Source organism: Vitis riparia, chromosome 5, assembly GCF_004353265.1.
Source record: "Vitis riparia cultivar Riparia Gloire de Montpellier isolate 1030 chromosome 5, EGFV_Vit.rip_1.0, whole genome shotgun sequence".
In the NCBI taxonomy this organism is placed as follows: domain Eukaryota; kingdom Viridiplantae; phylum Streptophyta; class Magnoliopsida; order Vitales; family Vitaceae; genus Vitis; species Vitis riparia.
Genome location: NC_048435.1, coordinates 23,831,037 through 23,858,974, shown reverse-complemented (window position 1 = coordinate 23,858,974; position 27,938 = coordinate 23,831,037). Strand labels below are relative to the sequence as shown.

Here is a 27,938-nt window from a genome sequence, read left to right as displayed (position 1 = left end):
ACCAGAGCTTTTTCATCTTCTTTCCCAAGACTCAAGATTCAGTTGAATCATGAAACCAATCATCAGAGGACCGTTGTCCCACCACCTCTTCTTCAGACTCGCCACCTCCTCCTCCTCCATTTCTTTCTCAACTTCAAGCCTCTCCATCAACACCCCATCACTCCACACACTTTCTTCCTTCCACCTCCTCACCCTATCTCCTTCCAATACCCACTTCCCCATTTCTCCAAATCAACCAACCCCACATCATCAGTTCACTCACAGAAGGCCTTTCTCATCTGTAAGATCAGACCCCTCTTCCATTGAACCACCTCCTCCCAATGCAATTCCTGTTGTTTCCACCGTTGCTTCCCCATTTGAGAGCTCTCCATCCATCGATGCTGGTTCTTTGATCCGAAAACCCATTAGTTTGTGGCCTGGGATGTATCATTCCCCTGTGACCAATGCTTTATGGGAAGCAAGATCCAGCATCTTTGAGAAATCTCAAGAGCTTCCAAGTGATGCCGCTTCAGAGAGTGAATTAGTGCCCAAAACCCCAGCGCAGAGCCGGACCAGTATTATATATAAATTTTCATCTGATTACATACTCAGAGAGCAATACAGGAACCCTTGGAATGAGATCAGGTCTGGGAAGTTGCTTGAAGATCTTGATGCTCTTGCTGGAACAATCTCCTTTAAGGTCCTCTCTCTATTGGTTTTCTTGTGCTTTATTGAATTTACACTTCCTGAATTTCAATTCTGAATTATAGAATCAGGATTGATGTGGGAAGGAATTGAACTGGGGTTTGAGAGATGGGGTTTGATTTTGGCGGATATCAATCTCCTATAAGGCTACAAGAAGGTTGTGTTGTTTCTCTTCAGGAGCTCTCACTTTACTCCAGCCATGGTGGCCAAATTGAGCCTTCACTCAATGCGATTTTGTTAAGATTAGGTTAATGTAGATAAGATGTTTTGTGTTAGAAAAATATGAACCCGAAAATATTTTGATTAATGGGAGTTGAAGGTATAAGCATTGTCTTACTTCAATGCTTGTGTCCCAACTTGAATCGACCTCAAAGCGTTCATTTGTTGACTGGAAAATTTTCCATCTCATAATTCATTTGTACGCTTTGCACCAGCACTGCAGCAACGACAAGGGCGCAGCAATGCCCTTCTTACTGGTCACAGCTTCTGTCGACAGGATGGTGCTCAAGAAACCCATCCGGGTTGACACTGATCTGAAAATAGTTGGTGCTGTAACATGGGTTGGAAGGTCATCCATGGAGATAAGATTAGAGGTGATTCAACCAACACCAGGTAATTTGACATACTTGGTTGAACTTCAGTTGTTTTTCTTTCAAAATGTCAATAATTTGAATGGGGGTTCTGTTGCTTCTACATCGTCTTTAATAAGAAACCAAAACGCTAATTAACACGATGCATACTTGTTAGGACGTGACATACATCATGAACTCAAATCTTAATACCTTAAGCTTTCAAAAAAGTAACTCGCAGGTTCTTTTAAGTGTTTTGCACATAATGTGAATGCATATGAGCTCAAATCTTAATAATCCTTAACTTTTAGAAGAATTCATTACTCAATATAGAACCAAAACTCTGATTTGCGGGAGGTCTCAGGTAAATCTATCCTTTAAAATGTCAATTTATGTTCATTTTCTCCACATGCTCCTGATGATTGATTGGTATAAACTTTATTTGCAGAGGCCTCTGATCCCTCAGACTCACTAGCCTTAACAGCAAACTTCACATTTGTGGCTCGTGACTCCAAGACAGGAAAATCAGCGCCCATTAACCAGATCTCCCCAGAAACCCAACAAGAAAAACTGCTCTGGAGAGAAGCAGAAGACCGGAATCAGATGAGGAAAAAGAAGAGAGGAGAAAACATGAGGGGACTCAACGATAGGGAGGCTGACCGGCTCGAAGCATTACTGGCTGAAGGACGGGTCTTCTGCGACATGCCCGCTTTGGCTGATAGAGACAGCATTCTTATCAGGGATACTCGCCTCGAGTACTCCATCATTTGCCAGCCACAGCAGAGGAACATCCATGGTCGGATTTTTGGTGGATTTTTGATGAGAAAAGCATTAGAGCTGGCTTTCTCAACAACTTATGCCTTCGCAGGTGCTGCACCGCTCTTCGTAGAAGCTGATCATGTTGATTTCTTGAAGCCTGTGAGTACCCACCCTAAAACTGATATCAAATTCTCCTAAAAATGGAGTAACCGTATCGATTGCTTAATCCTTGAGCTGAGCCTAAATTTTTCTAGGTAAAGGTAACTACACTTCAATTGGTTTGCTATTTCTTGTTGGCGCAGGTGGATGTTGGAAATTTCCTTCGTCTCAAGTCTTGTGTTCTGTATACTGAACTCGAGAACCCAACTCGACCATTGATCAATGTAGAAGTTGTAGCTCATGTTACAAGGCCCGAGCTCAGGTCAAGTGAGGTGAGTATCAGGGAAAGAACACAATACAATCAACAGTTAAAACAAAAAGGATATTCATACCCAGCATGTCAAATGGAAAGTGAGATAAGATTATTCTGTTTTTCGAAGCTTTATTTCATCCTGTTTTTATACATTGTGTATTCTAGGATGCATTTACACCTTAGGATATACAGAACCAAACAAGGCAAAGACTAGAAATCAGAGCTTCAACTCTAGCGATCTTGAGTTACCTTAAACTACCAACTTTTTTCTAAAAGCTTAAACTGCAATGACTAGAGATTAGAGACTTGAATGCCAGAGTACCTGAGTTTGCTTATTCGCCTTTGTTATGTTTCTGCAATTTTGAATAGGTATCAAACACTTTCTACTTCACATTCACTGCCCGGCCAGAGGCAATGAAGGATGGATTGAAAATTAGGAGTGTTGTTCCTGCTACAGAAGAGGAGGCACGGCGGGTGCTCGAACGTATGGATGCTGAGAACCCAGAACTAGTTCAGACCAGGAACTGAGTCATCATCTAATAAAAGATAAGCGGAAGAGAAGCCTAGACCTACAGAGTTCCATTGAAGAACCCAGAAAAAGTAAACTTCCAGCTCCAGTATGGAACATCTTTAGGACCATCTTCTAGAAATCCTGGCAAATTGTTATGCACAAAGCAGAAACTGAAATATATTTTATACTGAAAATGCATATTATGACTCATCTATAATCGGGAATGAATATTACAACAAGATCACTCTTCTGCAACAAAGACCATGTCTGAGGAAAATGTTGAATTCCAGAGACATGTTGCAGGCTTTGTAGATAGAGGACAAGTTGGAGCATAACAATCCTTAGATGCAGTTCCTAAGAGATTTACAAGATAGTTCCAACTATTCCAGTAATACTTCGTTATTGTTTCCTGACAATTCTGATTCCCTCCCTTCGTATATTACAGATGTAAGATGAAACAATACCAAAATCTTCTACGTGGATTTATATATAAGTACAAGAGAAACAAAAAATGGCAAAGGCAAGCACATTACCAAAAAGTCCCTTTGTTGCCGGCACCAGCTTCTGTTCCTGAAAGCATCAAGTGCTAAGACGAGGATGAGCTTTCATCATCAGACGAACCATATTGCGGCCTCTGGTTGAACCCAGGAAAAATTGGTGGCGTGCTTGGATTTAGAGGCATAGGAAATTGGCGAGCTGAACTGACTATGGTTCGCTCGTTGATTTTCCCAACTTCCTTGCAAACCTGATCAAGAATAGAAAGAAAATCCCTTACCACCATGAAAATTCTGAATGGGTGAGCTTCTTCCTTAGCTGAGTTCCCATGGAAATATTCAGTTATTTCTTTGACAAGGGTGAGTGCAGCACTCTCTTGGGCTTGAATCTTTATAATCTCCTCCTCTGCCTTCTTTAAGAACCCATTCATTGACTCACAGAATTTCCGGCTACTCTCTTTCAGTGCTATCTCTTCATTTAATCTTGCAACTTCCCCGATTTTTGTGATCCCTCTAGCAAGTTTTGCAACTTCATTACTAAGCACATCTGAATCCATGGCAGCAGCCTTCTTTACGCTGGTGAGCTCACCACTCAACCCAGCAACAACTTGCAGGCCAAGCTTCCTAAATTCAACATCATCCCGGAAAGCAGATTGCTGGGTCACTTCATCCATTGTTTTCTGGTTGGCACCAGACAGCCGAGAACCTTCAGCCCTGATGATTTCCTGTACAACAAAATGCAGAAGGGTGGTTTTCCCATCAGTGCCCTTAATATCAACAAGCTTGAGGAGCGTGTCGAGCTTGAAGGCATGTGCATCGCCACGGTTGGTCCCAACATTCATTCGGTTCCCGGTCTTGAGTACAGCTTCAAGAAGCTTCAAGAACATTCTGCTGTTCCTCAGTTCTTCGCAAGCAGCCTGCAAGAATGAAGAAAATTTAAATGGCTATCAACACTTTATATCATTTATCCATCTCTCAATCATGTTCATAAACACCAATTATAACCAACACACAACATATTGGTGCCTACAAGAACTATTTAAACAATTTTAATCCCTCCCTTTTATGTTGGATTATTTTGTAAGAAGCACAACAATAGCACCTCAGGTTACTTGGGCATGCAGAATGTATTAACTACCAGTATTCAGTTAAGAAACGATTAAGTCTGTATGTGAGGTAGGTGAAAGGATCAGCAGAAAAGAACCAGAGAAGATAGAATGGTGATGCGCAGAGGCTCAAGAGGTGTTTAAACGAATAGAAAATCCTAAAAGCACAGATAGTATAAGCAAAAATAAAAAAGAAATGCAGGGGTGAAAAGTTTTACCTCTAGAGTGTCAAAAGACCTTTTGAGATACTCGACTTCTGAATCAAAATTGGCTATGTAAAGCATTGCATCAACCCTTTGAAATGCAAAGGGTATGTCAAGCACAGCCCTTAGAAATCTTTCAGCAGGACCTAACTTGAACGGTGACTCATCTTTAAATTCTTTCAGTTTACGTTCTTCCTCTTTTGTTGGAGCCATCTTTAGCAAACTTTCAAGAAGCTCTGTTCCCAGTGTGTCTGTATTGCCTGTTTGCAGGTAGAAAATGGAAAATTTTCAGGGATAGTAATGGTTTGGTAAAACTTGTAACAAGCAAGGGCTGTGTGTGTGTGTGTGTGTGTGTGTGAGAGAGAGAGAGAGAGATTATTATCACTTGTAAAAGCCCCGGAAAATCAACACAAATGCTGAAATACGTATGGTATAGAGCACATACTAATGGCATTGGAACATGCAAAATATACTGTCAAAGCAAATTCAAGTAAAACTTTCAATTTCTTGCCAACAAGTAGAAATTCTAACCATCCCAATCACATAAAACCCAAACAACAAAACCCTGACAAAAAACACAGTTGCTGCAAACCTAAAGCAATGCCATTGTTTAGGTGCTGTGTAACTGGCATTAGGACCCACAATCACTCAACACCAACACCCCCAATTCCATATGATGATCACAGGAGAGCTGATGGCAGTGGACGGTGTTTTCGGGTATCACCCACCTTCGTCGCATCACACCATGGAATCATCAGCATTGCCCTTATTTTTAGCCAAGTTTATCTCATCCCAATTCTTACAATCAAGAGGAGAAGAATAAAAGAGCATAAAAAAAATATTGACTTCTTTCCTATCTTCTGCCCTTGGAAATCATAATACCAGGACTAAGTCATATGTCAAACCTAGTCAAGGCAAAGATACAAATTCTAGAAAAAACATATATGACCAATCATAACCTTAACCCGAGTTCGTAATGTCTGGAACCTTGTGACGGTTTTCAAACATTTTACGGCAAACAATACTACAGTTTGTGTCAGCTCATCGTGCCCTAGTGAGCCAGCTTGAAGGCACAAATAATATATATGCTAACAAACAAACTTGAAATAATGCTTGCAGCTCATCCACCGAAAGCAAGATTCATTGTCGATGAATATGGAGCACAGAATAAACATTATTGGAACTACTTTTTACAAGCTTACAAAAACATTAGTTACCTTCCAAAAGGGCTTCACAGACTTCATCAATGGTCACATTAAGTGCCCTCAACAAAATTGCAATGTTCTGAGACTTTTTTGGATCAAGAACCCGGTTCTCCTGATTCGGGGTTGGAAGAATCTGTCGCCGCAAATTATCCTTTGGAGTCAAATTTGAAGCATTCACCATAAACAATGTCTCGATCATTTCCTCATTCAATCTGCAAACAGAACAAGACTCCATAATTCACTACACCAAGCATATAAAATATGAGAATCATTTTTCAGTCTATGACAAAAAGCTAATTATTGAACCTTAAAACACACAAAAACCCAAATCCAGATAAATGGCTTACTGAAAAGAGCTTGATTTCATCTGATCCCACACCATTGCTCGATCTGAGCTCGCTCTGACCTTGTCCCAATGCAAGGGTTTCAGCTTCGGTTTCGGGGTTTCGCCATTCCTTTCAAGAGCTTCAATGCCCTGAGGCTGTTCAGATGGGGCTTCCAGTCCCGGGTTTTGGAACACCACTGGCCTTGAAGGCGGTACAAGAGCCGGTGGCCCGAAATTCGGTTCGTGAATAGGCGTTGGGTCCGCCGGAATTTCCCAAAATCGCGGTGGTGGAGGTGGAGGCGGCGGTGGTGGTGGCTTGACACTGGGAATTTCAGTGGATACAGCCTCAAATTTTTGTGGAGATCCTCCAGAAACATCCGAAATTCTTTGCCCCAATTCTTCTGTCTCTGATGGCGGCGAGGGGGTCCTTGAACGCCGTGGCAGCGGCGGGGGAGGTCGCAGCGGTGGAGGAGCAGGGAAGTTGATGGTGCCAGTGGGGGCTTTTGGTTTCGAGACTTCGGGACTCGAATTCAATGGAGGGGAAGCACTGTTGGAAACGGGCGATTTCGATTTTGAGATTTCGGGACTTGAATTCAATGGCGGAGAAGGGCTATTGGAAGTAGAGCTCGTCGGAGAAGCTGAGTTAGAAGATGGGTACGATGGAGTTCTAGAATCCACGCTTCTGCTTCGATAATTCTCGGCTTCTACCATCGGGAACGTTCTTCGGGAACTCGATCCGGCGCCCACTGGACTGGAAGACCCTCTCGGAGAAAAGAACTCTTCGTCCTCGTCGTCGTCGTCACCAAAGGAGCCCACGTCAGCGTTTCTGAAGCTATGCCGGAAGTTCTGCCGTGGAAGCCGCGGAAGAGGTTGGAGCTCCGGCGAACTGAGCTTCTGGTACGGCGGCGAGGCCGACGCGCTCCGTTTTGTTCCGGCATTGCTGGAGTTTGCTGCGGCATCGTCGTCGACGCCGCGAGAGTTTACCAGCGTACCAAGATAGAGGAACTCGGAGCTCGTGCCTGAGATGCTGCTGCGCGGCTGTTTGTGGTGCTGGATGCCGTCGGAGACGGCGGTGTTAGCCGGGTATAGGCGGAGGCTGTCGGATCTCGGGTCTTTGCTTTTAGGCTGGCGACGGTGGTAGAGCAATACGGCAGCGATGGCGATGAGCGCGACGGCGGCAAGCGACACCCCCACCGCTACAGCCACTAGCTTCGGCGAAACCCCCTTCCGGGACGACGACTGCGGGAAAATAAGGGAGGAAATATTCGCTGGAAATGTAGCCAAAGCCGTCGAAGACGGAGGCGGGGGCGGAGATGCGTACGCGGGAAAAAATGACCGCTTATTCGAAGATGAGGATGAAAACGGAAACTTAGGTTGCTGCTGAGGATGTGCTTGAGGGGAAGACGCTGGCGACGGAGTTGGGGGAAACGAATTGAGAGGAAACAAGGGTTGATGAAGAATCCGCCGCGTCTGCAGGTGATAGTCAGCCGCGGCAGCTGGAAGTAAATCGGTTGACAAACAAAATAGAAAAACAAAGAAAAAAATAGTAGGCATGGTAGAACTGTGTTCGACTCCGTGTTTTCAAGCAACTTCAAGTGTCTCGAGTTGTCTGAAGTGTAAGCAAGAGAGACATAGCAACCACTGAAACTCTCCTTTGATTGTCACTCAACACCATAGAGAATTATTGAGCTTTGAGTTAGTTGAAGACCTGATCAACAAACCAAATCCCAAACCCAAAACCCAAAACCCAAAACCCAAACAGAATGTTGTCGCAGTGACACTACATTACAGGGTAGTTGAGGCTGAGACCAAATGGAATGGTAGTTCACACCTCAAACAGCAACAAACCATTAACCCAACCATTACACTATCACTGCTTCAGGAAAGTGAGGTGAAAAAGATGGGATTGATGATAGAGTCTTGGCAATGTGTGGAGTACGGAGAGGATGAAAGGGAGGAAGACGGACCAGTCCAAAACAAGTCAAAAAAAAAAACTTCTGACAGACAACACAGACAAGCATTTTTCTGGCCATTGGGATTTGGAAAAATAAATTTATTCTTGCATCCACAGATAAAGATGAGCTGTTTCCATTATTTACTTGTACTCTTGCAGTGGTGATGTGGCCATGAAGATGAAAGAATAAAAATGAAACAAAATCTAATAAGCGAGAAAAGAATTAAAGAAAGGGTATTTTTCACATCTTCACTGTGTTGAAAAGTGGTGATTTTGGCTTGTCATCACTCAAAATCTCTGAAAGCCACTGATTGAACTTTTGGCTTGGAGATGCATGTTTGCTCATGGGGGTTCTTGAGTCCCACGCGCCATGGGAGCGCGTTGTGGTGCCCTAATCGACACAGTGCAATAGATTTTGGTATCTACTTTTAATGCCCAATTTTATTTTATTTTCTTTTTAACGTATTTGTATAGAAAAGTATGTTTTCATTCCTCCCTTACCTTTTGTTTCCATGCATCATAATATTTTTCTCTTAATTTTTTGTAAATACATATAATCCCATTCCTTTGGAATCCGAATTTCACTTTCCCTTTGGCATTTTCACTTATTACTCTCATGGGTATATTTGAAAATAATCTTAAATTAAGAAAATCAAATGTATTTAATCAAAATCTAAAAAAAATTAATAAAATTAATTCAAAAATTAAACAAAATTATGCATAAGTTATTATAATCTAAATAAAATTAAAAAATAGAGTAACAATTAAAAATGTATTTGGTAATATTTTTATTCTGTTTTTAATAAAAGTGTTTTATTTATAAGTGTTTTTAGAAGTATTACTTATTAAATGTTTTTCTAAAAAGCATTATAAGTGTTTTTTCAAAACTATACATGATTTTTTATATTTTTAAAAATATTTTTAAAATTTTTTCAAATAATCAAACCATATTTAGTAACTGTTTTCGAAAACAATTCTAAAAAATAGTTTTTTAAAATTATTTTTTGATTTCTATAGAACAAAAGTCTATTTGAAAACTTAAAATATTTTTAATATTTTTAAATATATTTTTAAAATAAATTTTACATCTAGTATTTTATTTTTAATCATTCTATATGTTTATATAATTATTTATTAAAACAGTTCTCATAAAACAAATGAAAATAATTAAAAGATATTCTCTCAAAAATAAAAAATAGGAAACAGATTTTTATTGTCAAACATATTTTTTTTTTTATAAAGAGCAAAAAAATGTTCTAAAATAACCATTCCCAAACAAGATCCTAATTTTTTTCAAAAGCATTTTTTTAGGTTAAAAATACTTTTTAAAATCACTATGAATGAGATTATAAATAAGGTGACAACTAAATGAAAAAATAAAATTATATAATAATAAAATTTTGAATTTATAGGTTTTTATATCTAAATAAAAAATAGAACATCGTCCAAATCTTTGGTTCCATCTTCATGGTTTCATAGAAGACATTTATTACAAGATTTATGCGAAACCCCACAAATAATAAAGTCACAACGGCAATATCGTCCATAATGGTAGAAATAGAAATGGTACATAGATGACTTTGGACTTTTCTTTTTTCCTTTGATAGAAAGTTTCAAGAATAATTTGTACACAAGCAAGCATACCAATTTAGTATGATTTTAGGGAAATATTGAATTTGAGTTAACTTCCGTTGTCACTCTAATTAATACAATCTTGAATTGAGACCTTAATAAGTAATAAAACTTGAAACTTAAGTTATATCATTTCATACATTTTGTTTTTTCCCACCATTTCATTGTACCAAAAGTCATGTCATTGGCAACATGCATGCATGATAGTTTTTTTTGTTAATTTTAGTCATTTTATTACGTGATTTTAACTTATTTTAGTGATTTATTCTTTTTATGGCTTAAGTTTATAGGAATCATTCCAATTTTAGCTTTGATTTTTATCAGATGTTGAAAATGAAATTAGTCGCTTAGATTTTGTTAATCGAAATGTTAAAACGAAGAGAGTCATGTTTTTAAAAAATAATTTAAACATTATAAAAATTTATTTAAATAAGAGTACTTTTCAAGTTTTTTTTTTCTTTTTCTTTTAAAAAAAATGTTAGCCACATTATCATAATAATAATAAAATTATTAAAATATTTAAAAATTATACAAACACACAAAAGTTTTTATTATACAATCCAAATTTCGTAAAAGTTTTAATTTGCAAAATTTGGATTTGATATGAATGTCACACTCTTAACACCCATATAGAGACACATAGAAAGATCTATAATATTAAGATTATCCTTTTCAAACATGGCTTAAACCTTAAATTTGATTTGAGTTTTGAACTATTATAAGATAATAATAATAATAATAAATTATTATTATTATTATTATTAAAATATTTAAAAAATTATACAAATATATAGAGGTTATTGTTTGGGTTCAATATGAACAAGTGCTTAAATTTTAAGTTACATGATCATTAAAATATGTTTAACATGTAGAATATTTTGACTTTGGCATTGGGACGTTCGAGAAAAGTAATATAAAAATGTAGCAAGCATTGATGGATTCAACCAAGTTTGGTACGAGTATAACTCACAGGAGGGAATGTTTGGAATGGCATATGGACCCCATTTATGATTTAATTTTAATTTTGGAAAAAGACATTTTGAGTAAATTTTTGCCATCAATGCACAAATCTTTATTAGAGAATCTCATTTAATTTCTTCATAGTCACACCTAATTTTAACACACTTCTTTTAGTGATTATTTTTTTAATGCTACAACCATTAAATGGAGACTCAATTGAAAAAAAAATCTATATTTTTAATCACTATGAAAATTTAGTATAGAAAGTTAATAAAATAATTATGGAATTTGTCAAAATATAGAAATTGTAAATGAAACTATAGTGGAACGGTCCATAATTTGAAAGCAAAACATTATTTAAGCAATATTATCACTTCCTTCCTTTACCTCTTTTAATAAAAAACGTTGTTTAATGTCAAATATATAGTCTTTGATAATTTATTTATTTATTTTAAATTTAGTCAAAATTTTATCAAGCTTCTATCGACAAAGTCTCTTCTAATTTCAGGTTTTGAAGTTTTGATATTTATTTGAAAATTGTTTTTTAAAAACGGTTTTCCATTATTTAGAACGGAAATTTATTTTCTAAATTAAAAATATATATATTTGGTAAATTTTTTAAAGTATTTTTTTGAAGGTTTATTTTTAAAAATAATTTAAGATAGTTTCAAGTGTTTTTCAATACAATGTTTGGATAAATAATTAAAAATATAAAGAATATTTTGAAAACTTTCATATTAAAAAAAAAAATACTACTTTTATGGGAATGGGTGGAGAAATATATATTTTTTTATATTTTAATTCACAAATAAAATCTTATTTATAAAAATTATCCTTTTTTTTAGAACTATTGTAGATTAAAATATTGATAAATTGACAGATTTATGTTATTAATTATGATTATTTTATTTTAGAAATTTTGAAGACAAAACCATAGGCAAATTGTTTGGTGTGAGGTGTTGAGCCATCAAGCAAAGCAACCTTTCCCTAATGTAACAAGATAAAAATTAGGTACACCATTGACAATGGCTTGTTATTTGAAGTCTTAAGGAGTTAATAGTATTAAACCAATTGATTTAACCATAAGAAATTTCAATGGGTGTATGGTGAAGAGTCATCAATCAATTATGAACCCTACAATTAGATTCTCAAGAGTGACCCACCTAAAGGATAAAGCAAAGCAACTATATGTGATTGAATAGTACCATGTTGAAAATTCAAAATTTGAAATTTAGTGATCAATGGTTGACCCATCACAAAATGATGTGAAAAGCAAGTAAAAAAAAAAAAAATCATAAAAATAATTGAATTATCATCATCAATACTAGTCATACAATATATGTCGGAATTCATATAGATGATTTAGATCGATAAGAGAGAAAAACACAAAAGTGTTTTAGGGTTTGCGTAACGTTTTCTATTTTTACTTTCAAAATTTGTCATGCTAATATAATTGTGAAAAATAATGTATCTTCTAATGACACCTACTATCAAGATTTTTTACATTTAGGCTCCTTGAGGTATATCAAATTTACAAATCTTTTAATTTCATTTAATGTTTCGATCAGTGGATATATGTCTTTCCTCAACCGATGTAAGATACCATAGTTGATAGTATTTTTTATTTTTATTTTCAATCTTCTTGCTATCATGAAAGTTTTCATTTCATTGTCCATAAAAACCAAATCATGCTTAAAAATTACTATTATTAACTGTTTTTAAGAACAATTATCAAAAACCGATATTTGAAAATATCATCAAACTAACTCCATCCTTTTGATATCATATCTCCTTAATTATTACATTACATTTTTCGTGCCTCGATACCATTTTTGATACTTTATTCATGATCACATTTTTCATATTTTTGGTATCTTCCACCCTTAGTAGAAGACACTTACAAGGAAAAATAAGTTAAAATCTAGGAAAAGACACAAAAGTAAGTGTGGGAAGGTGGATAGAAACCTTACTTTTTGTACCATGAAATGGGGGAAATCAGATAGTAAAAGTAGGGAAAAAGATGAGGATAAATGAGTAAAAATGGGTGAAAATGTACAGGGCACAGCCCTCTATAACTGAGCGGAGTCACTTTCTCTTCTTGGCCTATTCTCAGCTGCGAGATTCACGGGTTCTCTGCAACACACCGCCCTTATACGGTCCGCTCTCCCCCTTCTCCCACCCCATTATTACCCATAAGAAATTGGGTTCTTCTCCCTTGTTTTCCATCATACAGAAAGGAAAAGTCCAACTTATTGAAATTTCAATTTGAAATGGGTGGATGATAAGTATGCATATATATATATATATATATATATATATATATATATATATATATATATATATATATGTATAATAAATGAAATTAAAGTATAAAAGGATGATATCAAAGTACAAAGTTTTGAGACTTAAAATTATATTTGATATGATTTGATTGAACATATTTTTTCGATACACATAGTTATCAAACTCTACAAATAGTCTATATATATAGGAGTCACACTCTACAAATAATCATATTTTATTTTTATTTAAGCTTCATTTGTTTGTATTTTGGTATCATTTTTCTGTACTTTTCTTAAATGATTTTATTGAGATCGTTTTCTTATTTTATCATTTTTCTATACAAACATATGATGATATTTTCTTTAAATTATGGGTGATAGTTAAACGTAGTGTATTAACGTAAGAAATGATGAAAATTTACTCAACTCAAATATGACATATTTAACGATCGTGTTATGCTGACTTAATACAAACACAACTTATTTACTAAATAGAAACTCAACATGACACGAAAATATAATTCCAACATGTTAAATCAATTAATATAATTTTAGCCTATAAAATCGATTAACAAGCTTATAAAATTTAAATCTATAAATGTCTTATTTTAAAATACTTTTTTAATTATTTTAATTAATCAATTTGTATAATTTTAATTATGGTACTAATGTACAAAGTAAATTAAAATTTTAATTTTGCACTCAGTTCATTATTTTTATTTAATACTTTTAATTATAAAACATTTTTAATAGTTAAAATGAAATACATAAACTTTTGCTTAGTCTATTTAATTTTTTTTAATTATATGATATTTATAATAAAAAAAGTATTTTAATTTTTAAAAATTTTCAAACATATCAATTTAGTAAATTTATATGAGTTAAATGGATCATAAACGTATTGAATCATACACAAATATAAAATTAAGTAAATCAATTAAACAAGTCATAAATGGATTTTATTATAAATAAATAAATAAAAGTATGAAATAAATTGGACTGCGGGCTAAATTTTCCATTTTCATCTCAATTCAAAATCCCAAAATTGGAAAAAAAAAAACAACCAGGTTTTTAACTTTTTGTCATCTTATCAAAATCTTTGAAAGCTATACTCATGCATAATGGGTCCAAAAAAATAGATTTGCATACCCATTTTGAAGCGTAGATTGACCGTTTGGTTTGAGTCAATTTGAAATTTAATTTCATACATATTTTTAAAAAATAATAATTAATAGAGGAAGGGCTCTAAAGTATTATAAGACTAGAAGGGGGTCCTACTTTTTTGTTTTGTGTTTTTTATATTTTAGAATATCTTTAGAGCCCACTTTAGCTTTGTAAAATTGGTGTTTTTCAGGTTACCCACTTTTTTTTCTTCTTTTGAGGCTCATTTGAATGGTATTTAGAAGACAAAAACATGCTTTTTGAAAGTGTTTTTCATCATGAAAAACACTTCTCCTTTTGAGGTGTTGTGCATTGGCATCTCACCCCTCTCACCTTGAAATAATTGAAGTGCGTGTTTGAAACAACACATGCAAACATGGCACCTTAGGGGCTGTTTGGGATTGCTTTTAGTTTTTGCTCTTTTGATGGTAAAAGTGGAAGTCTGCATTTAAATAGAAAGTAAATTTTAGATACTTAAGCTATTTTTAAAATTTTCAATTAAATAAAAAATATTACTTAAAAATAGAGATAAATTACATTGGTTTTGTTTAACACTTTTAAAAATACACCATTTTGTCGGTTTCATCAGCAAACATTTTAACTCATCTTATTTAATTTCCCCACCACAAAAATAAAATAAAAAAAAAGGTAAAACAAGGTTTGACCCAAATAACCCCTCAATTTAATTTTCAAACAAAGAATAAAATAAAAAAAAATTATTTTTCCTTTTCTCCCCCCAATTCTTTTGTTATTTTCAAAACCGAAAATGAACCTTAGTTTATAAAATAAAAATATAAAAAAAAAAGGGTCATTAGTTGATTATTGTCCATAAACTAAAAAATAAAAAATAAAAATTTTAAAAAGCACATAACTTATAAGATTAACAAAAATTTATACATAAATATTATTATGACTTTAAAACACATTTGCAAAGTTTTAAGAATCTCTATCGTTGCTTTTTTTTTTTCCTTTTTTTATTTGATACCTTGAAGATACCATATGAAGATCTTGCTAGTTGAAATTGCTTCATGCACTAGAACGATTATGCAAAATGGTGACAGCTTATGTCTTGAAGTCTAATACCGATTATGGATGGTGTAAGGTGAGATTAGAAGGTATGCAAAAGAGAAAATAGGGTAACATAATTTATTTCATCGATATGGTCATTTCTATATTTAATGACATGATTAGAACAGATGATGGTCAAAATCACAAAGGCATCGACCCACCACATATATACATTTGTATAATGTCATAAACTTTTTCCCTTATTTGATGTAAAATATCATAATTTTTATCAAATGTTCTTATTTATTTGAAATTATGTAAAAAAAAAAAAATTATTTTTCAAAATTTTCTCAAATACACACACAAATAGTTGGAATTTGGTAATAAGATATTAATTAAATTTTCAAGTACAAATGATAAAAAAAAAACTCCCAAGTTCAATGCATTCCAACCCCACATGTGGCCAAACCCTAATTCCTAAAATCGGTGCACCCACAAAGTCCTTTGGTCATTATCTTGTCTGTCCCCGCCACATGTCAGAAAGAAGAAGAGTCCAAGAAGTTAATATATATATATATAAATATAAATTTAAAGTGGTATAAAGGCTGTCAAGCATCAACAGCAAATTATTTGAAGCTCAAAACATGCCCTTAAGACACCCATTTGCTCTTATGAAAAGCAAGTGATTTAATATTTTTAGTGGTCCCTTTGAAGAATGTGGGTCTCTCATTCCCCGTTAGGCCGACCTCAAATCCCTAATTTTTATTTTATTTTATTAACTTAGTGTATTATGGCCCAAAAAGTTATCTTAAGACCACGATTCAAGTTTTTCTTATATTTTGAATGCAAATAATCTTGGATTTAAATATTATAACTTTTGAAATTTATCACTATTTTATTTTCTTTTCTTTTTTTTTTAATTATACCCTTTTAAGTAACACATATATAAATGTATGGTATAACATAGAATTATATTAAAGTTTTAATATCAGTCACTAGAATTTAATATATAATTTGAATTATTAAAAAAAACTTAGGACATGTTTGATAATTGTTTTCGAAAATAATTCTAAAAAATAGTTTTAAAAAATGGTTTTTAAAAACTATTTTTTTGGGACAAAAAATCTGTTTGAAAATCTAAAATAATTTTCATATTTTAAAATATGTTTTAAAAATAATTTTTATATGTAATGTTTTATTTTTAATTATTCTATATATTTGTATAATTATTTTTTAAAACAATCATAAAAATAAATAAAAATAAAATAAAATAATTAAAATATGTTTTATAAAAATACTCTATTTTTTATTTTAAAAATATAAAATAGAAAATAGTTTTTCATTGAAAAATATGTTTCTTATATTGTTTATGAGAGAGAGAGGAAAACTATTATGAAAAATAGTTCCCAAAAAAGTAATTATATTCTTATCACATTAATTTTAGATATATTTTTCATATAATAATAGTATTATTTGTGGGTTTTAATTAAATTGTTTACATGTAGATTATATTCTTATTCGATACATGTTTCATAAGGTCAGTGATGAATTGGAAGTTACTGACACAAGCCATGAAGGAATTTATTATCCTTACATTGCATCGGGGATCTCAAACATGGCTCTTTCTTTCACATTGTCTCTTGGACCACTCTCGTCTTTCTTTCTTTCTTTATTATTATTAATAATAATATAAGTGCTTTTTTTAGCATATTTGACAATTTCTTTTGTCTCTGAGTTTAGAATGTTTTTTATTTTTGTTTGTATTTTCAAATTTTTATTTATTATTATTCTTAGAATTTGATGACGAAATTCTATTTGGACTAGTACAAAAACTCTGTGTTATTATAATTATTCACAATTTTATGGTAAAACTACAATTATGAGATTTTTTAGGGATCCGGATTATAATGATTATGGTTTTACTATACTTATTCACAATTCTCGTACTAATTTTGGATATAATGAATTTCCTTCTCATTTTCTTATATATTTTATTTTATTTTACTTAAATCTATGTATTTATATTCTATTTTCTTTTTAAAAAAATTTATTGTTTATTCTCGTGTAACAATTATGTTTGCATTGTTTTTAAGAATGGAAATTGTGATCATAATTTTATTTTATAAAAATTATATGTTGTTTTTATCAAGATTTTAACTCCACCGTCAAATATGGTATAAAAAATACATTTTTTTTTATATAAAGTAAAGAAATATTACTTTATCACATAATGCCACGTGGATAAAAGAATTTTTATTAATGGCCATTTAATCTTATTTTATATATCTTATCATTCAACTATCTACATTTCATCATACACTTGATATGTTTGGGAAAGACGAACAAAAAATCAATTAATCAATATAAGGGTAGTGGACAAAGAAAAAGGAAATAAAATATATAATTTAATTAATAATAAAAATATTAAAAATTCTCCACCTTTAAATTTTATATATGATAAAAAAAAAATGGTCATTATATTTTGTCTCACAAAAAAGCAACCATGTCAGGGCTCTTTTTGAGGATATTTTTTCGTTTTTATAAGTTGTCACTTTCCCATAAAGAGGAAAAGTTGCTAAATCATTTTCAATACTATCAAAATTATTATTATTATTATTATTATAAAAGGTCTCCATCAAAATCACATGAAACCAAAGTTTCCTCATTGTTTACCATGAAAATAAAACAATATTATTATTTATGATTTCATTAAGAATAAAATAAGGCCATTTTGGACTAAACAATTTTTCTCATAGCATAATGTTTGGAAAATGATTCCATAGCTTAGTTTTATCAATGTGAATAATTAATTCTACGATTGAGACATAATAGGAAATATTGACGCGTTTTAGGATGATTAAAGTATAATTTATTCTTCAAAATTAATATATTATCGAGTAATTTGATTGACACTCCACTCGATGTATCGTACTAAAAGCAAGTTTTATGCCTCTATTCATGTTTGTTGACCATCATGCGATAATGACGTAGAAAATGATTAATTCAATCATCATATGAATTATTGATGCAAAATTTAATTGATAACTCATAATTAAATTAAAATTTATTTTGTAATGAAATTGTAATATAAATTTAATGAAATTCTTTGAAAATATTTTCACCACAAAGCATTTGATTAATTTTTTTTTTATATATTTTTTGGATCGAACCCTTTAAATCTTAAATGTTTTTACTCGAAAATAAAGAAAACTTTTAGTTAGTGACATTGTTACATTAAATTTATCTTGGTATTATGAAAATTTGATTAGAGAGAAAACAACTTCTTGAATTGAAGAATGAATTTTGCTTATAAGCTCAAATTGCTTTTTAAAACAATTAACCCGAACACATGTAAATAAGTTTTTATCGAGTTTAAAAAAGAGTTTTTGACTTCCAAAACGGGTCTATGCATGCCCTTATAAAAGATTCCAAACATGTAATTTGAAAATTATGGATCACAAGCACGTCAAAACTTGGGCCCATGACAGGCCCATTTGTCTACTTCTCAAGGTTGGAAGATATATTGGACCTCGTCTTTGATTCATTGCTTGGGCTTGGCAATATATCCCTACAAGCTTTTTTCTGGCGAGATTGGGCTGAGCCAATCCCATTTCAGGCATTGAAATCCAAGCCCGTATTGGGCCAACGAGCCACCAACTCATGGGCCTACAAAGAGGGTCTAGGCCCAAGATTGAAGAGTTCATGGAGTTTGTTTAGAGGGAGTTGAGACCCATATTTCCAGTCCTTTTTTTTTTCTATTATAGAATTAAATTTTATACGATAAATTTGGGAAAAATGAATTATTTATTGGAATAAATTAATAATATAAATATTTTAAAATTTCTAATAAGTGAATTAATGGAAAATAGAAAAGACAGATATTTATTTATTTTGTATTTATATTATATCAACCCAACACTATCATATATTATTGCAGATAATGAAAGAATATGACTTGGAAAGCAATAACTTTATCAATATATAATTAATTAATTAATTATTTATTTATATATCAAATAATTCATAATCAAATATTTACTCAATAATATTAAATATTTGAAAAAATGTTAATATTGAATTTCAAGTAATAATTTTTTTTTAAAAAAAAGAAAGAAAAAATGAGCAATGTGAGAGTTCAATTAAAAGGGCAAAAAAAGTTCAACCAATATATTACTGCCACGTGTATCGTTGAGTTGCACCTAGACCGATGATGTTGACTTCTCAAGATGGGAACCAAATTACACGTCAGATGGTTCATGATCCTGCACAGTCGTATCCACCCCACTATTTTACGACCCAAATGTTTCCCCAGCCTCAGCCCTCATCTCTTATTCATCGCTGGGTCCTCTCTTTTCTCATCCATTTCCTCTGATTTGGACCTCGAATCAAACATTTTCCCAAATTTTCCTTCATTTTCTTTCTGGGTTTTGATTCTTCCTTCAATCTTCTTGGCTTTTCCCCTCTTCTTCTCATCTGGGTCTCTTCTAGAAAATGGGGAAAAACCAAGCTTACAAGGCTATGCAGAGAGCCAGGCTCGGCTCCAGCTCCGCTGGCCCTGAAGAGATCGAAGACGGCATGGTTTGTGTCCTTCCATACTATCAATCCATTTCAATTCCTCCTTCCTTCAATACCCAGATTCAAATTTAGATTATTTTTATTGTTTTTCTTCTTCTTTGAGTCAATCTTGATTGGTTTTGCGTTCATTCAATTTGTAGGGCTAATGGGCATGCTATATTTCTGATGTGTTTGAGTGAAGTTGTTTGTGATTGGTGAACTGATTCATGTTTTCTTTTGATGGGTTTCTTTGTTTTGTGAATGTTCTGCAAATCACCTGTCTTAAAATTCTTGGGTTTGAATTGTGATGTCGTAAAATTTGGTATTTGTAATTGAATTTATTCTGTTGTCGTTGTTTAGAGTGGGAATGGGAAATAGTTATTTCTTTTATTATAGCCTTTTATTCAATAGCAACAATTTTTCGATTTCTTATACGGAATCAATAAGATCTCTGTTTAATACGAGGAAGAGTTGAGTATTGTAGGTATAATGGTGTACTGTATCAATTAACTAGTCCAGGGGAAATCATGTTACAGAACATTGCAGTCACAATTGGGTATTTCGAATAGCAGGGTTTTGTTTCTTTTTAAGTTTGGGGCAGACTTTTTAGTATTGTTTGCCTTTGTGAGGCTACTGAGAATTTTTACATGAACTCCAAAAATTGTTACCCCGTAGTTTTCTATACCTTAGGACTGTTCCTTCATTGATTTGAAAGGTTGAATTCTTATTGTGATAGCTTTTATTGTTACTGCTCCTTCATTGATTTGAAAGGTTGAATTCTTATTGTGATAACTTTTATTGTTGTTTTATTCAGTACGCATGCGCATTATCTGACTCATATTGGGCAGGCTTCATTGTTTTGAAAGTGTTGTTGCTATCCTGTATTGCACATATGATACAGAAGACATGTGCCACTCGTGCACCCCAAAATAAACCACTGTCAAATTTCAAAATTCTAATTCGAGTAAAAATGATTAGAATATTGTTTGAATTAGTATCCTGCAGGAGGGTCTTCCCAACTCTTCCCCTTAAAGGTCCTAGGTTTGAGCACTCTTCAAAGAAATACTCTATGCCATGTTTCTTTTGGAAAGTTGGACAGGTTTTTATCTTTACGAGGTGCCCTAAATTTGCCAGTTGCTTTTTTTGCTTTGCCATCTTTCCTGTCAATGGTTTGTTCTTTACTTGCATTGTACTTGCCTACTCCGTTCCTTAAGTGACATTCATCAACAGTCAACTTTTATCCATATGTCAGTTAGGGATATCCTTCAGATACTCAACCATTGTTTTATCCTATATGGAGATGTTTCTCTATATGTATATGCTGATAAGTTGGGTGTGGTTAAGCTAAAGAGTGGAAACCTCTCAGTTAAATAAAAAATCTTTCTGTGGCGTTTTTAGTCCGAGGGAGCAAGTCGTTTTCTTTGGTGTCTTTGCTTGGGATGCTGCCTGGGAGGAAATCTTCATGTCAGATCAGCTTACAAATAGGGTTGACCATCAGTGAGTTGGCTTTTCTTAAGCAAGCAAGATAAGGAGTCAGCCAATGATGTTCTAAGCCATTTTGGGTGGCTTGTACTGAATGGATCCTGGTGTTTTCTTTGTTTGGGGTTTTGTGGGTGTTCTTCCTTAAGGTCGAGGAATTTTTGTTATGTTAGCATGTTATTTTTGTGGGAGGAGTTAAAGAGGGACTATTCCTCTTTGTCTATGTTGGTCTACTTGGAGAAAGAGAAATAAAGATGTTTTTGAGGAGTGGAGATTTTGTAAGTGATGTTGAATAATATCTTGTCAGATACTTCGTTCAATTCTTAATTTTTTTAACCCTTTAGGAAGGATCTAATGAGTTCTTTTAGTTTTTGTTCCCTTAGGCGCTCTTTATATTTTCTGTATACATAGGTTGCATCCCCTTAAATATCTTTGTAATCAAAATTATTAAAGCTAGAATGGTTCATAAAATTGTATGCAGCAGTATCATGAAATATGTTATAGGCCTGGATTTCATACCCTTGAATATCTTCTTTTAGTATTGAGCCACAGCTGCCATAGATATTGAATACTTGTTCTGGTCTTTTTTAGTTTTTATCCGACAGGAATTGGTCCAAGTGCAGCCTGGCCATTTCCTCAGGCTGAATATATAATAGTTAAACATGAGATTCTACACATATTTCTCAATGCTCACCCATATAAACAGCTTATGGTTTTTTCATTTTTCTGACAATGGGACTGCATCACATGCTCATCCATATAAAGGCTTGGAAGGTTGCTCCGTTATGTGTGTTCTAGACCATATGGAGGGAGAGAAATAGGAGAGCCTTCGATAATTGTGAAAGTATGGATCAAACAATTAAAAATTCTTTCTTGTATCTTTTTTGTGATTGGGTTAAGTTGTATATTGGGGATGACTCTTTGTCTATGTTAGGATTTGTGGATTGGTTAGGCTCTATGTAGGGCAAGTTTGCTGGTTTTTGTGTTTTCACGTTTCCTTTTGGGTATTGTGACTACTTTGTATACATTGTATATACCTTTTTTTATTTGTAATACTTCTTTATCTATCAAAAAAAAAAAAAGATCAATGAAGCAAAGTTCGACCATTTTCCTGGAGGTGTGATGAAAATTATTAATTTTAGCGACATCAGATGCTCAATTGTCATGATCTTGCCCTCCATTTTTGAGAACAATGCCATTTTGGAAATTCAACGACCCATTTTCCAAGCGTTTTTTTTTTTATATATTCTCTTAATTTACCCATCCAAAAAACATTTTGAAAATTCAATGACAATAAAAACACAGAAAGATCTGCAGAGCTGTGACAAATTACATGACAAGCGTTGACCTTCTGCCTTCTCCTTTTCTCCTTCATCTTTCTGTTTATGCAAGAAAATTTTGAATACAGCTTATTTGCACTGGGTGTCTTCAAAAGGCTCCCGTTCTCTTCCTCTGTGACTCTTATCTGATGCCCCTCGTCAATTATCAACGTGATCAAAAAATGTTTTTTACATTTCAGTTCTGTATGTTTTTGTTATTCTTGATGCGCTTACTCATTCACTCATGCATATCTGGATGCCATTAACCTCCTTATATCCATTGTTTTGCATTCTTGAGCCTTCAACCATTTTGGTAACAGAGCCTTGGCCCTGTTTAGAAACTGTTTTTGAAAACAGTTTTCTAATTTAGAAAACGTGTTTGAAAAACTATTGACAGAAAATCGCTTTTTAAAATTTATTCTTAAAATAAGTTGGTTTTTAAACAAATTTTAAGTGTTTTCAGTTTTTTTTTTGTAAGATTTTTTGAGTAACGCTTGAAAATATGGAGAATACTTTGAAAAACATTTGCATTGTACATAAGTATGCAGTATCTTCACAAAGAACAAGCAAAGCAAAACAAATTTTCATATTTGAGTTCCCAAACAGAATTTTGTTCCTAAAAGCAATTAAGAACTATTTTAAAAACTGTTTTTTGAGCACTACTTTTGAAAACATTTCCAAAGAGGTCCTTATTCTTATTTGATGATAATCATGATAGTGATTGGAAGATGTTGTGAGCCTTTGCTTCTTTGAGTTATATTTTACAGGTTGATTGGTCCTTGTGTACAAGAGTGTGCCTGAAGTCATTCCCAAGAAGCCTTCTTGAAAAAAATTTATACTTTATTGGTAATAAATATTAGCATAGGTTGTTGAATAAGGTGTATAGGATAATCACATGAGGGTATCAATTAGAGTGCAACTTCCTGCTTTCATAAGAATCAGCCCCCCATACCTTGGTCTGATCTCCCTTCATATATAGGGTCCTAGAGAGAAAGCAATCCGAAAGCAGCTCCCTGCCTACCACCAGCAATTGCATGATAAAATATATCATTTGTGAATGGAAAGCATGGTATAATAAGAGCCCACTCACTTCCCAAATCACCATCTTGAACAATTGTGATGTTCACCAGGTTCCTTCACTGCAATGGTGACCAAATATATTGTTTTGGCAGGCTCAATACTGACTGAATATGTTGTAAGAGTAGCACTATGCATCAAGCCCTAAACTATGAAACTTAAGGCCTCCCTATTCATCACTTCCAAAGGAGCTATTACTGGTGAGACATGCTGTTATCTCCACTTCCTGCATTCACCTATATTATGTTCTTCTAAAGCTATACATTAAGGTTATGTTTGGTTCTTGAAAAGTGCCAAGGAAAGAAAAAAAATGTTAAAGAAAATGATTTTCTTATGTTTGGTTTCTCTATGGAAAATATGAAACAAAATAAAATATAATAAAATTATTTATTTATACATTTTAAAATTATTTAATCTTTACATAAAATATTTGAAATGAGTTTGAAGTAGTATATAAAAATAATTCAATTACTTTAAATCCATTTTTTATTTTCCTTCACATTTTTCTTTATTTCTACTTTTACTTTCTATATTCTTTTCCCTCTCATTTTCTCTCAAATTTTTTGGGAACCAAATATAACCTAACTAATTTGGTCATGTGGGTTACTCCCTTGAATCTCTCTTCTTACTAGCTTTGATGCTTTCCCAAGTACACCAAAATGATAAAGAGTACTTTGTCTAGCTTGCCGATTTATTTCATGTTCCTTTTTGTTATCTCTAAGAGGGTAGTTTTTAGATTGAAAAAGATTCAAAGGGACTTTCTTTGGGGTTGGAGGAGGGAGCTTTGGATCAAAAGCCACATCTGGTAAATTGGTTTGTTGTTTGCATGGAAAAATTAAAAGAGAGCTTGGACATAAAAGACTTAACCATCTTTAATAAAGCTCTTTTGAAAAAATGATCTTGGAGATTTGTGAGTGAAAGGAATCCTCTTTGGAAACGAAGTGAGAGAAGGTATGGAAGATAATTAGAGGTGGTTGAGAGGTTTTCAAAGATAAAACATGTTTCAAGGTTGGTTTTGGGAACAAGGTGAAGTTTTGGAAGGACAAGTGGTGTAGGGACACGCCTTTGAAGGAATCGTTTCTGGAACTTTATGCTATAGCCTTTTCAAAACATGCTTGAGTGGTTGATGTTTAGGATAGTGATGGTTGGGCCCTAAGTTTATTAAGTAGTTGCATGATTGAGAATTAGATGAGGTAGATGTCTTTTTTGGGAGGTTGTGTGACCACTCCATTAGTTTGGGCATTGAAGATATCATAGCGTAGTTAGATACAAAGAACGGTAACTTTTAATTGAGTCTTTGTACTATTTGGCAAGTAGGAAAGCTGAGTCATTCCCTTACAACATAATATGGAATTCTTGGGTACCAATTAGAGTTAGTTTCTTTGCTTAGGAAGCAACTTGGGGTAGGATTTTGACTCTGGATGAACTCAAAAGGAGGGGTTGGAAAATTCCTAATAGATGCTACATGCGCAAAGTAGAAGAAGAAACGGGTGATCATATTCTCCTTCATTGTATGAAAGAATGCATTTTGTGGTAATTGATTTTTGCTCTATTTGGTATACAATGAGTAATGCACTCTTCAGTTGGGGTTCCTCTTGAATTGGCGCAGATCCATTGTAAGAAAAAGAAAGAAAAAAGGCTTGATCATTGTGGCCATGTGGGCTCTCCATATATACTTTGTAGGTCACTCTCTGGTTATCTTTCCATATCTTTGGTGCTTTCCCAAGTACACCAAAATGGCAATGCTTCCATGTGGAAATGCACTTTGAGTATATGAATGATCATCATACCAGGATGCATTTCAAACACAATAACTTCCAGCATGGGCACAGAACCGTGTGTGAGAGAAAAAATTATCATTACCGAATGTGGACACCAAAATTATCTAGAGTTGAGCATCTATAGTCACAATTGTTGAAGGCAACCTTAAAGTATGCCTAGGCCCCAGGTTCGACCATTCCCTAGTTATCTAGTTATAGCACTTTGCTTGCTAAGGCGTGTGCCTTGTTGGAGAGCTGTGCCTCGTTTACTTCATTTTCCCCTTTTTAGCTCTCTTATTCTTGAAATTTCTAGTTGTATATTGAAATTTATATAATTTCAGTACCTTTTTGTTGAATGCTTTTTTTAAATGCTTGAATTTTACTTTTTGTTACTTCGATTGGATTTTGGATCATAATTTATAAAATTGATATACATCCTAAATTGTGTTTCACTTCGTTCAGGCAAATGCCTTGTGTCGCACCTTGCGCCTAGGTCTGAGGAGACTTTTGTGCCTTGGGTGCGCCCTACATCTTTTAAAACTGTCTAATTATCTATAATCTTATACTCGAAGACAATTTCTGAACATTTATTATCTGTTTTGGTGTTTATATTCAATATTACTGCTATTCTTATTGCAAGTTTTATTGGATTAGAGAGATTTGATTGGGTAAATCTGGCAAGTAGTCATGCCTTGATGAATTTCTTCCCTGGACTTTTACTGATGAGGACAGTCGCAGGTGGATGGTTCTTTTCATTCACCAGAGTGGCATGCTGCTCGTTTGGCCAGCCTAAAAACTTCTCACACAATTACCTGGGAAGAGTACAAAAAGAAGCAAAAGGTAATCTTCTGGACATGGCTAATGTAGCTTTTCGATATTCCTTGTGGATAACTTTGCACTCATACATTAATATTAAGACTGAAGGCAGTCACAATGGATTTGAAGGGTATGTTCCTTTCCTACTCTAGGGGAATTGTGGGAGGTCTTTCCTTGGTCTCATGAGTCAGTTTCCCTGCCTGCATAGTGGTCTTGGCCCCATGGTTCATGGCTGGCCCTTTGTCCTGCCACCAACTAGGCTGCCTGGCATTTAGCATCAACCCATTGTGGGATGACATAACCTAAATGAATCATTACTTGAATACATAATACCAATCCTATATAGTTGGGATGAGCGGTCCTAGTGCATGTGCATATATGTGTGTGTAATATAATGCAGCTAAATTAACAGGTTGCCTGATGAATCATATTCTGATCCACAAAGTTAGCCGAATCCCAGCTATTTGGAGTCCAACGTGCACAAAAGAGTAACATAGCAGCTCTGGGTCTGATTTCACTGAATGTTTAATCCTGTTGATCCATTAACAAGTTGTTGTTTATGCATACATATTTTGTTTTGACAAGCTCCTCCATGATATGTGCTAGTTAATCCAGTATTGATTTGTGGTATTTTCACCATGTCAAATTCATATTTGTTGCTTTTCTTTTTTCGTGTTAAAATGTACTAGGAAGATGAATTGAGAAAGGGTGAGCTGGAAGCAGATAAAGATAAAATGATGAGAGAGTACAGGGCTCAATTAGATGCTGAAAGGGCAAGCAAGCTGGCCCATGGAAGAAACCATTCAAGCAGCAAGTCTAATCACAAAAAGGGTATGCAAAACTGCACTTAAAAAAACAAAAGCTTTGTTCCTTGTCTCTTTCTCGACTAGCATTTTTTCTGAAGGCTAGGTGTGTCCTTGCAGATAGGAAGGACAAAGATTTCAAGAAACGCAGCAGCAAAAAGAGGAAGGTACATGCCTTTACTTCCAAATACCATACAATTAGAATTTCTTTTTCAAGTAGTTACCAGAACTGAAACTGCATACATAACGAAAGAAACATGACATGACACCCATCGGAAATGAATCAGTACCACCAATATTTTTTGAGATGGAACTAAAAATGTTCTTATTGATATTTGAGAACACCAATACATTTACCTATTCATTTAAGAATATAAATGAATAAACCCAAGTCATTCCTGTTTGCAGCATTCAAGGAAGAGATCTTCTGAGTCTAGCTCCTCAAGTTCATCCTCAGAGTCAAGTAGCGAAGATGAAGAGAGAGAGTCAAGAAGAGCAAAGTCCAGGTCCAAGAGAACGAAAAAGGAGAAGAAGCACAGATCAAAATCAAAGCACTCTATCGGTGATGACAGCGAGGGCAATGGTCCGCTGCCGCTCTCTAAATTCTTTGAGAGTGCGAAGAGCTAGTGAACTTATCAAGATCACTGTTATGAACTTCTAAAAACTCTCTTCTTATAGTAGCACATGAGCGGATTCTTTGAGGTCCCTTAAATTTCTAGAAAGTTTGCCTCTCTATTTTCATTCAGAAATATTGTAGTTTCAGTTTTATTTTATTTTGATCTTGTTTGGTGAGTTGAAATAGTCGAGGGATTGATTGAACCATGTTATGAAACTAATCAGCAAGCAGAGGAAAGCGGGGCAATAT

At 33.8% G+C, this 27,938-nt stretch overlaps 3 protein-coding genes across 5 annotated transcripts; 2 read left to right on the top strand and 1 right to left on the bottom strand.

Moving 5' to 3' along the window:
- The first annotated feature begins 1 nt into the window (after nucleotide 1).
- On the top strand, nucleotides 2-3,145 carry LOC117914353 (acyl-coenzyme A thioesterase 9, mitochondrial-like). 2 transcript variants are annotated; one of them, XM_034829658.1, is made up of 5 exons: nucleotides 2-679; nucleotides 1,119-1,296; nucleotides 1,702-2,171; nucleotides 2,315-2,443; nucleotides 2,794-3,145. In XM_034829658.1, exons 1-5 carry the CDS (start codon nucleotides 50-52, stop codon nucleotides 2,950-2,952), a joined length of 1,566 nt encoding a protein of 521 aa, XP_034685549.1. In that variant the 5' UTR covers nucleotides 2-49; the 3' UTR covers nucleotides 2,953-3,145. The 2 variants fall into 2 exon arrangements, with proteins under 2 accessions (XP_034685549.1, XP_034685548.1); XM_034829657.1 differs by having other exon boundaries at nucleotides 2,315-2,886.
- On the bottom strand, nucleotides 3,139-8,421 carry LOC117914352 (formin-like protein 1). The gene is made up of 4 exons (XM_034829656.1): nucleotides 6,291-8,421; nucleotides 5,956-6,155; nucleotides 4,754-4,998; nucleotides 3,139-4,346 (listed from the first exon to the last, which is right to left on the bottom strand). The coding sequence occupies exons 1-4, from the start codon at nucleotides 7,820-7,822 to the stop codon at nucleotides 3,522-3,524; spliced, it is 2,802 nt and encodes a 933-aa protein (XP_034685547.1). The 5' UTR covers nucleotides 7,823-8,421; the 3' UTR covers nucleotides 3,139-3,521.
- An 11,146-nt stretch (nucleotides 8,422-19,567) lies between these two features.
- Nucleotides 19,568-27,879, top strand: LOC117914888 (protein FAM133). Of its 2 annotated transcripts, none has more exons than XM_034830403.1 (5): nucleotides 19,568-19,843; nucleotides 26,187-26,294; nucleotides 26,960-27,101; nucleotides 27,194-27,240; nucleotides 27,482-27,879. In XM_034830403.1, the coding sequence occupies exons 1-5, from the start codon at nucleotides 19,757-19,759 to the stop codon at nucleotides 27,698-27,700; spliced, it is 603 nt and encodes a 200-aa protein (XP_034686294.1). In that variant the 5' UTR covers nucleotides 19,568-19,756; the 3' UTR covers nucleotides 27,701-27,879. The 2 variants fall into 2 exon arrangements, with proteins under 2 accessions (XP_034686294.1, XP_034686295.1); XM_034830404.1 differs by having other exon boundaries at nucleotides 19,569-19,843; nucleotides 26,193-26,294.
- Nucleotides 27,880-27,938: the final 59 nt, after the last annotated feature.